The sequence below is a fragment of the Pelodiscus sinensis genome, chromosome 22 (genome assembly GCF_052426305.1).
Source record: "Pelodiscus sinensis isolate ZL-2025 chromosome 22, ASM5242630v1, whole genome shotgun sequence".
Classification (NCBI taxonomy): domain Eukaryota; kingdom Metazoa; phylum Chordata; order Testudines; family Trionychidae; genus Pelodiscus; species Pelodiscus sinensis.
This window is the reverse complement of record NC_143073.1, coordinates 16,982,485-16,992,771: the sequence shown is the minus strand read 5'-3', so window position 1 is coordinate 16,992,771 and position 10,287 is coordinate 16,982,485. Positions and strand designations below refer to the sequence as shown.

At 57.1% G+C, this 10,287-nt stretch overlaps 1 protein-coding gene across 1 annotated transcript; it reads right to left on the bottom strand.

Moving 5' to 3' along the window:
* Positions 1 to 564: 564 nt before the first annotated feature.
* Positions 565 to 5,830, bottom strand: PFN1 (profilin 1). The gene is made up of 3 exons (XM_025180421.3): positions 5,437 to 5,830; positions 1,486 to 1,681; positions 565 to 965 (listed from the first exon to the last, which is right to left on the bottom strand). The coding sequence occupies exons 1-3, from the start codon at positions 5,806 to 5,808 to the stop codon at positions 868 to 870; spliced, it is 666 nt and encodes a 221-aa protein (XP_025036206.3). The 5' UTR covers positions 5,809 to 5,830; the 3' UTR covers positions 565 to 867.
* Positions 5,831 to 10,287: the final 4,457 nt, after the last annotated feature.

The window sequence follows — 10,287 nt, the reverse complement described above, 5'->3', positions numbered from 1 at the left end:
TAGAACCCAGGTGTCCTGATAACCCCCAGTCTCCCCACTGCTGCAATAGCCAGAACCCAGGGCAGTAGGAATGGGAACATTGCAGCAGGGTGCCCAGGACTGGCTTTGGGTGAAGGGCCCAGATCACCCCCACAACAGGCAAGAACAGAAATGGGAGCCCTTGCCCATCCCAGCCAGAATCCTGGCAGATCCCTGGCCCATTCCCATCAGCTGATCAGCCCCTCCCTGCACCATGACTCAGGCTTGGCTGTGTAAGAAAAGGGTGTGTGTCTAGGACTTTGTGCCTCTCCTGGGAGTGAGGGGGGAGGGAAGAGAGAATCCAAGGGCAGGGATCTCCCAGGCTTCCCCCTGCCCCACCTGGGGGAAGGAGGGGGGGGGGGGTAGGCGGCAGCACTGCAGCCAAGGTGCAGTAACTCCTCCCCCAGCCAGGGAGAGAACCCAGAAGTTCTGGGTCCCAGCCCCCACTCTATCCCAACAGCCCTCCCATGTCCCTCCCAGAGCTGGGCAGACCACCCATAAGTTCAAAGGCCCCCACTCTGCGAGCAGACACTAGACAGACATCTCTTTAGAATTATTCAAATTTCCTTTTTATTTCTCTGGTTGCAATATAGTTTTTTTTTCCCATACCCCACCCTCCTCCCCCCAAAAAACCCTACAACTGTTTGTTTTGTTTTTTAAAACCAGAAAAAAAAATTTGGCAGCAACAAAGAGGTTTTGTGATAGAAAAAGTGGCCGAGTGGGGATGGGAAAGCGAGGAATGGGTGGCGATCCAGGCCTGGGGCAGGTGTGCCCCTGCAGGGGGCGGGGCCCGGGTGGTCCCAGCCAGCATGGGCTTCAGTAGTACCGCAGGGGAGAGGCGGGCAGGCATCAATACTGCGAGCGTCTCAAGTGACTGGCCATCTCGAAGCATTTCTTGTTCACACCACCTCCATGAACCCCCTCTTTGCCCATGACCAGCACTATTGCTGCAGGAGCAGAGGAAAAAAAAAAAAAGTAGTTAGGAGCCAGGCCACCCTCCTAGACTAGCTGCAGGACCCTCCTGCTGTAACCCACCAGCTCCCACTCTCCTCCCAGAACTGGGGAAAGAACCCAGGAGTCCTGCTGCCTCCCTCCTTTGCAGCTGTTCACAAAGGCTGGCTAATCAACCGTTTTTCCCTGGTTAAGCAGCTGGATCTGGGGACAGCTGTTGTGGGCCCCACCATGGGGGAGGGAGGGGGGTCCAGGGATCTGGCTGCCCAAGCAACAGCTGCTGGCTTCAAGATTGGGGGGAAGGGAGGGCTGGACAGGCAGTCCCAGCTGCAAGAGATAAGGAGGCTGGGCTTCCCCTTCAAGGAGTGGATTAGAGAACCCAGGAGTCCAGGCTCCTAGCCCTCCCTGCTCTAGTCCACCACCCCCCACACTCCCCTCCCCAGCCAGCAGACCCTAGTTTGCAATTGCTAGCACCCCCCTGGGGGAAGGAAGAGGACACAGGTGTTCAGCACTCACTCTTGTTGGTCATGCAGACTGCGATATTGTAGGTGGGGGACGTCCCATCCAAGCTCTTGGTCCGCAGATCCATAGTGAATTCGCCTTCCACATGCAAGCTGTCCCGGAGCACCGAGCACTTCTGGCCCCCCAGCGTAAGCCCATTGACGAACAAACTACTGCGGTCCTTGGCCACCAGCACGTTCACCTCTGCCGGCTAGGGGTGGGGGGTAAGGAGGAGAGAGCTTAGGGGTCATGCTGCACAAGCTAGGGGAACCCTGCCTCCAAAAGCCCTGTGGCCTGCTGCCACGGAGAGTCCTGGCTCTCAGCCCCCTCCTCCTGTCTGACCCTCCCAGAGCTGGGCAGAACCTCAGAGTTCTCAGATCAGCTGTTAAGTCTAACAAGCCCCATTTCTATTATCTGCCAGAAGCCAGGGTGTAGGGGAGGAGAGTTCTCCCTTCAGGGTGCAATCCTGCCATGCCTGCAGCAGTGGGAGGCATGCCCTGAATTCATACCCCAAACCTCCCCCTGACCCAAGTTAAGGCAGTCTCCTCCCCCTCATACTGCCTTGGGGAAGGAAGCCCACCTCCACACAGAGGGACAGCAAATGCAGCACTGAGGATACTGTTAAGTTTTCATAGCACCCCCCAGCCCCAGCTGAATCAGTGATGGGGTATCTTGGGACAGGTCTCCCAATTCCACCCTCTTCCTCTAGGGGGCAGCTGAGCTGAGCTGTCTTAGCTCCACCCCCATGCATTCCCCCATCTTAGAGCTTCCTGTATGGGCAGACACCGCTCTCCCCAGCTCCTCCCACCTGCAGGGCAGGTGCCTCCCCCCGCCCCCCACCAGCCCCCCAACTTCCACATTCTCAGCTTATTTCCTCTATAGCCTCTTGGCCCCTCTCTCCCAGTTAACACCTCCACCCCACTAATGCGCATCTTCCCCCCATCGGTTTCCACCCTACAATGGGGGCTTTAAGATTCTAACCCTCTTCCTCCCCCTTCTTCCAACCTCCATCCTAAACCCAGCGCCAGGTGAGAGGCCCCAACCAGGAGAGATTTTAAAGACAGCGGGACAGGATAAGGTGGGGTTTTAGAAGGGAGGGTTGCTGAGCACAGGAATGAGGGGTGTCATTTCATGTCCCATTAGATGTGGGGCAGGGACAGACACCCCGCACACTAGGACAGGGTCCAGAGCATAACCCCCACCCTCCCCAGATCCAGGGAGAGAACCCAGGAGTCCTGGCTTCCAGCCTTCCCTCCTCTAATCCACCAGCCCTCACTCATCTCCCAGAGCCAGGGAGAGAACCCAGAAATCCTGGGAGACAAGATATTAAGGAGGGGATCCCCATGGATGTTATGGGCATGGTATTCCCCCTCAGGTGACCTGGATATGCCAGAATCTGCCTCGCTAAGGTCCTGTGAGTGTCCCTCCCGGACAGCACTAGAAAAAGAGGGGGCCCAGATGGGCCCCAGCACATGAGCAGTTCATCCCTGACCCATTCTAGGGGAAAGTAGAGACTGCTGGTCCTGGCAGCAATGAGGGGAAGGGAGAAGTGTTCCAGATCCCCCCTCCCCATGTTCACCCATCTAAAAGCAGCAGCCAGGGCAGGGGGGGCGGGGGTATGCTGACACACTTGTACAACTGCAGGAGCGGGACAGGGATGGGTCTGTACCAGCTCTGTGCTGACTCATACCCAAGTCACTTTGGATCAGAGCCGCTCCTGTAAAGGACCTGAAGTAGGCATGTAAAGTCCCAATTACCTGGTGTAAGGTAAAGTTAACCATTTAACCGAGATCCCTTAACTGGTAAGCATCACCCTTACCAGATAATGGTGAGGTAAAGGTGAAGCTTACCTGTTAACCAGTTACATCCCTAGCCTGGAATAAACACATACACTCTCATCTGGAATCCAACAGGATCCTAGTTGGTTTCCCATCCTCTTTCTGGCCAGGACAGCTGGACAAGATGGCAGGAGACTCTAAACACCCTTACTGTTTTCCAGACAGGAAGGGAGAGGAATCAGCCTTAGACACTAGCTAGGAAGGCATTTGAAGCGGGAAAATATTTTGTACTCTCAGCCAAAAAGTTTCCACAAGAAGGGAGAAAAAGTTAGGCCCTGAACTGGGAGCAGAGGCAGGGGATTTGTTTTTTTTTTTAAACACAGAAATGGGAAGCAGAGGCTGAACTGAACTTGTTTTTGCAAGCAGGGAGGAGGGGAACAGGAAAAAAGGGAGATCTGGAAAGATTAGAAGAGAGACAGATTCAGGCCCGCAGCAGCAGCAGGCAAAGACGTGGCAGTGAAAGGAAAAGATTAAATACAGACAGACGGTAAACTTGCTTCCCGCCTCCACCCTTTTTATTAACCCAGCAGAGGGGGTAGCTGGCTTTCTGAGAAGTTTACAAGAGTTTCTTCTCTGCTAGCGGGGAGAGAAGGGAATTTTTTTGCACAAGAATTCCTGATTCAAGACAGCAACTGCTGAGCCCCAGCACTCAAGTCTGGCAGCCTCCCCCTCTCCCCCCAACTCTATATCTGCAACCTGATGCTGCAGTTTGCAATTCATGCAGGTTGAAAGTGCACAAGAGGGGGGCTTCTGAGGGATGCAACATGAAGTTAGACTTTTAAAACTCTGCCACAAGGATGGAGGCCAGCTGCAGCTGGCTCTGTGGTGAGGCAGCTCCTCTTACAGGGATCTTTGGCCCTGAGATACAGCCATCTCTGGGGCACGGCAGCCATGAAAGCACCATAAAGAACCAGGAAATCGGATTTCCAATGCAGTAAAAAAATAAAGCTAAAAACTTGCATGTCTAGGCTAGCAGATGAACTGTGTTTTCATCCCTGTCTCAGAGGGTGGGATAAGACTCATCAGGGAATTCTGACACTTTGGAGCCAGTTTGCCTTGCACAGGCAGGGACAGATATAGGCCTCATGTCCTCCCCCCGCCTCCCTTCCGTCTCTTCTTGAGTCATTTCCTCCTGGTAGCTGCCTGGGCCCTGTAGTCAGCAGCAGGGTGGGGCTGGCCGCAAAGCCTGCAAGAAGGTGCTAGCTAGGCCCTATTCACACCCACTGGGAGGGATGGAGTCTGAGAGCCCCCAGGGGTCCTTCTTGGCCCTTATTTGCAAAGCAGCCTTGGAAGGAACTGGAAGCTGGGGGGGAACCAAGGTCCCCCCCATGCTGTGAGGCTTTTCAAGAGGAAGTGGCTTTTTCTTTCTTTCCACAAAGAAAGGGGTGCTGGTAGTGAGAAAGGGAGGCTACTGCAGAGAAGGAAGTCGTGGGGGTTGCTGTTCGCTGCTAACTGTGGGTTATTTCCTCCCCTAAAGACTTTGCAAACTTTTTTTGCAGCCACAGGGTCTCCCCCACTCTCCATGTGCGTCCATCACCCTGTCCCTCCAGTTCCTCTTTTTCACCCTGGCGATCTAACACCTCCCCCCGACTCCAAGCACCCCATTTCACCCAGATACACTCGGGCCTATTTGTGCACTACACCCCACAAGGGCCTGATCCCTCCTGCGGATCTCCCTCTCTCAAGTGCACCCACATCTACTTACACAAACACTCCCTACTTTCCCTCCGCCCTCTTTAGCAATGTCCCCGTTATCCCCTTCTGCTATATACACCCCCTGCCCTCCATGCACTTCCGGCCTCCCCTCTTTGGAATCCAGGCTCCCTGCCCCCTTTCCTATACCCCCTGCACAAACTCTTCTGCAAGGGACCCCTACTTTCTAATGATACCCCCAGTCATTCCCCAGCCGCCTCCTCTTTGCAATGCAGCCCTCCCAAGCACTTCCTGCCTCCCCTCTCTTTCAGTGCACCCTCCCGGGGTCCCCTCTTTTGCCACGCACCCCACTTTCCCAATGCAGCCCTCCCAGGCACTTGCCTCCCCTCTTTGGAATCCGGGCCCCTCTTTTGCAATGCGCCTCGCCATCTCCCCTGCCTTTGCAAGGCACCCCTCTCCCCCGCCAGGGCCTCACCGTGATGTTGGCCAGCGTCTTGCCCGGAGTGGCGGCCCACACGGACGGGGTGTCCTTGTAGCCCACGATGGCCGCATCCTGGCAGGTGCCGTCCGCCATGAGGTTGTCGATGTAGGAGGACCAGCCGCTCATGGCTGCTGCTCTGCTGCTGCTGCTGCTGCTGGTGGTGGACCGGGCGCGCGCCCTGCACGATCCCGGAGAGGCCCCGCCGGACGCGACCGAATCAACCGCGCCCTGTGGCACGCGGCGGCGGGAGTGTGTGTGGGGGGAGGTGCTGCCGGTCGGGGGACGTACCGGACTCGCCCACTCCGGCCTGGGCGCGGGGAGGAGCAGGCACTGGAGAGCGGCAGAAGTGCAAAAGGCAAAACGCATGGGCCCCCCCGGCCCGGCGCGCGGCTTTTACATAGGCCAGCTCCCCTCGGGGGAGGGGCTCAGCGAGCCTGGAATCCATCCGCCGGCCCGCCCCCCGATCGGATCTATTTCTTCTTTTCCGTGCACCCCGGAACTAGGCACCCCTTTCCGCAATGCACCCCAGTGGGGTCCCACCACCCCCTTTTCCCTCATGCACTCCCAAGCCCCCTTTCCACACTGCACCCCCTTCCCTCGTGTACCCCACAGCGCCCCTTTCCACGCTGCACCCCCTTCCCTCGTGTACCCCACAGCGCCCCTTTCCACGCTGCACCCCCTTCCCTCGTGTACCCCACAGCGCCCCTTTCCACACTGCACCCCCTTCCCTCGTGTACCCCACAGCGCCCCTTTCCACACTGCACCCCCCTTCCCTCGTGTACCCCACAGCGCCCCTTTCCACACTGCACCCCCTTTCCCTCGTGTACCCCACAGCGCCCCTTTCCACACTGCACCCCTTTCCCTCGTGTACCCCACAGCGCCCCTTTCCACACTGCACCCCCTTTCCCTCGTGTACCCCACAGCGCCCCTTTCCACACTGCACCCCCTTTCCCTCGTGTACCCCACAGCGCCCCTTTCCACACTGCACCCCCTTTCCCTCGTGTACCCCACAGCGCCCCTTTTCACACTGCACCCCCTTTCCCTCGTGTACCCCACAGCGCCCCTTTTTACACTGCATCCCCTTCTCTCATGTACCCCACAGTGCCCCTTTTTACACTGCACCCCCTTTCCCTCGTGTACCCCACAGCGCCCCTTTTCACACTGCCCCCCCTTCTCTCAGGTACCCCACAGCGCCTCCTTTTCACACTGCACCCATTTCCCTCATGTGCTCCCACAGCGCCCCTTTTCACACTGCACCCCCTTTCCCTCGTGTACCCCACAGCGCCCCTTTTCACACTGCACCCCCTTTCCCTCGTGTACCTCACAGCGCCCCTTTTCACACTGCACCCATTTCCCCTCAGGCACTTCCAAGACCCCACTTTCCCTCGTGTACCACCACAGCACCTCCTTTTCAGACTGTACCCCCTTTCACTCGTGTATCCCCATAGCACTATGCACCCCTAGGGTCTCCTTTATTTGCATTGCACCAACTTCCCCCTCATGTACCGCCTTTTCAGCAGGGCATCCTATTCCCACCATACTCCATCTGCTGTCTGTCCGGCAACCTCATTCCCTCATTTCCCACTTCACGCCCTCCCCCATATGTGCCCTTGAAAGCCCCCCCATATCATTCAAATCCCCCTTGTCCAAATCCCAGAGCCATCTAGATGAACCTCTCAGTGCCAGAGGGCCTGACTCCCCCGAATGCACCCAGGTCCAAAACAGGGCTCCACAAGTCATATACTGGCCCATGTCCCTTTCCACATGCATACATCATATATGTCAACATGTGCCCAATAGCACAGGCAAACTGCATGCTCAGGCAGGCCCTAGGAATTTTAATATTTCACATGTTGGGGCACACAGGCAAACTTCAGACATGCATGGACACATGTGAACTCTATTCTGCTACTCTAGGCTTCTCTCACACGCACAAACATGGACCAACACGTCAGCATGCAAACGCTGGGCCAAGACTGCAGGCAAGAACCCACTGTGCCCATGCACAAAGCATTCAAAAAAAGCATGCACACACTTGTCTGCAAGTATGCATGGATACATGGGTAACACCCCCCTCCGAGCAATCACATCCGCCCCACTCATCTACACACCAGGACATACATGTGCAGCCCTCTTCCCCACTGACATGCTAACACATGTGACTCCACCCTTCCCCCATCCAGACACACACATGTCCATTCAGACACACCAGGCCACACAAGGCTCCCTATGAACCAGGTAGGGAAACCCCTAACCTGAGCTGTGGGTTCCTATTGGCCCAGCCCAGAAGTTGCATCATGGACTATTTGGCGGAGGAATTACATGTCAGTTTGCAACTTTTTACTTCTTCAGTACAACTTTTTTCCTCTGCGGTGGGGGGGCAGGGGTGGAGAGTCTCACTTCCTGTCGGTGGGGGGAGGGGCAGAGGATGGGGGATGGGTCAGGCTGAGTATGGGCTCTGCAAGCCTTTTGAAACTGAGCTGGGGCCCCTGCATCTCTCGCTCCCCACAGCCCCACATAATGCCTGTCCCAGACCATTGCTGCTGGGATGTGCCCACCTTTGGAGAAGGAAAGCTGGTTATGCAGGGACTCCTCACCTGGCACAGATGCAGCCACGTCTGGGGCGGGACAGCTGCTCACACAGAGACCCCTCTCCCGGTGCTGAGTTGCAGCCACTTCTGGGGCAGGGTGGCAGCTTACACTGGGACCCTGGTCTCACACCCTGGAGCCACTAGCTAGGGAAATCCAGGCTCAGTATCCCCTGAGCTCCTTATCTTATCAGCGGGGCAATTAGCTTAGTCACCCTGAGCTCTCTGATTAGTTTTCCAGCTAAGCATTTTATTCTCTCCCCCACATTGTGCTTTCTGTTGGGAGGGGCCTGACCAAACCATCACAATGGTGTGGGAGCAGAGCCCCTTGCTGGAGGGCAGTAACATCATCTGGGGACATAGGTGCATTCCTTGAGATCTGATAGGCAGCCAGCTCTTTGGGATGGGAGGGAAAGGGACTGGGGGCAGGTGGTTAGAGATGGGGGGCTGGGAGCCAGGATTCCTGGGTTCACTCTCTGGGAGGGGAGGGGAGAGGAGGGAAGGGGAGGTAGTTGTGGGAAGCATGGGGTGTCCCTGATGTTTGGAGCTTATGGGAGGCAGCCCCTGCTCTTGGGTCTGCACCACTCCCAGACCAGGACATGTGGCTCCTGCCCAGGGGGATTCTGGGAGGCGATGGGCCCCAATGACGTCAGGGTGAGGTAAGGAATGGGGAAGAAGCTGAATTGACTTGCCTGGAGGGGCCTAGCCGAGCGCCCACACTATCCACCCCAGACTGGCCTGGTTCGTGCACCCGCTCTGGGTGACAGGTGGGCCCCACAGGTGGTAGGCAGCAAAGACTGCCTGAGCCAAAGGTGTATGGGGGGTCCGGCCAGGAGGCAGGACGAGGCCGGCAGGGGAGGGAAGGGGTGCAGAGATCTGGCCAACAGACAGGGCAAGGAGAAAGCAGAGGGCAGCAGGGAGCCAGCAGTCTGGTGAGGTCTCGGAGCGCACCACAGCACCCTTGTGAACTCTCAACAGGGCCTTGTAAAGCCACAGTAGGCGTCAGGGGCCCCGCTGGGTGGGCATGGTCCAAGTGTGAGTCATGCCGGGCTGGGTCCATATGGGGAGTTATCACATGATATATAGGCCTTCCAGAGGGGCCCAGGACTTGGGTAAGGGGGACAGGGCATGGGGCAGGGGCGTGTTCCCTCTAGGGGGCACTGGGAGGAGGGTAGGTCACAGGGAGCTGCACAGGGATTCAGGCCCCAAGGCCGGCCAGGTGGTGAGAGCGCCTGTGGAGCCAGCAGCCTATTGCGAGATGCACCCATGGGGCCAGGCTTGGTGCAGCCTTTAGAAAACCACTTCACACCACCTGCACCAAGGCCTTCCAGGGACTCAGCAGCTGTCCCTCCCGCTTCACCTGCCACTGCGAAGGGTCCAGATCTGGGAGGGGAGCGGGAGCTGGGAGCCAGGACCCCTGAGCTCTCTACCCAGCTCTGGCAGAAAGATTCCCCAGGACATTGGAGTTCACTCCCTGAGAGGCCTGGGACTTTGTAAGGACTGATGGTTCATGTGGGCACATTGACAGCAGCCAGCCCGCACATGGGGGCACTTACTGCCTGGGGAACAGCTCTGAGCAGCCCCCCTGATGCACACCCACCCTTTCTCTCCATGCCACACCTGCCTGGCCAATAAGGGCTCATGACCCCCTTCCCTCCCTCCAGGTCTGGGCCCCACTTTGGAGCACATGGGACTGGAAGGGAAGGGAAATCCTAGAGTCTAATTCATCTAGAAACCAAATTGTGTTCAGGACTCAAGATACAAATAGGCTGGAGCCAGCCACTCCCTGCCCAGTTCCCATTCAGGGACGGACAGGACACGGGATAAGCCCCTGATCCATTGTTCACACACCCCGCCCCAAGCTAGTCCCTGCCCTGGGGTTGGGTGTGAGCCAGCACCCCTAGAGGAGACAGGCCCCCACCCAACTGAAAAAATATGAATGAGAAAATAGAAATGTCCAGTATTTTATAAATAAGGTGTCATGTAGATTGTGATGTTATGTCAAGTGTGTCTGGTATTTTTGTTGAAACCATCTGGCAACCCTACCAGCAGCCCCTTCCTTTGGCCTCTGTCTTCTGCCCAGGTAATCAGGGTTGCCTGGGCCCCTCCCTTCTCCCTTCTTTGTCCACCTCCCCCCACCGGTCTCCCCCCCCCAACTCTGGACCAGCTGAGCAGATCACCTGAGTCCTCTTCCTGCAGCCCATTGGCCTCCCACTGGCCAGACCCGGCTGTGCCATCCAGCTGGGTCTCCCAGTCA

Coding starts and splice junctions, on each gene's coding strand:
- PFN1 (XM_025180421.3), bottom strand. CDS start 5,808: ATGCGTTTTGCCTTTTGCACTTCTGCCGCTCTCCAGTGCCTGCTCCTC. Junction 1,682..5,436: donor AGACGCTGGCCAACATCACG/GTGAGGCCCTGG, acceptor CCCCACCCCTAG/CCGGCAGAGGTGAACGTGCT. Junction 966..1,485: donor AGTCTGCATGACCAACAAGA/GTGAGTGCTGAA, acceptor CTGCTCCTGCAG/CAATAGTGCTGGTCATGGGC.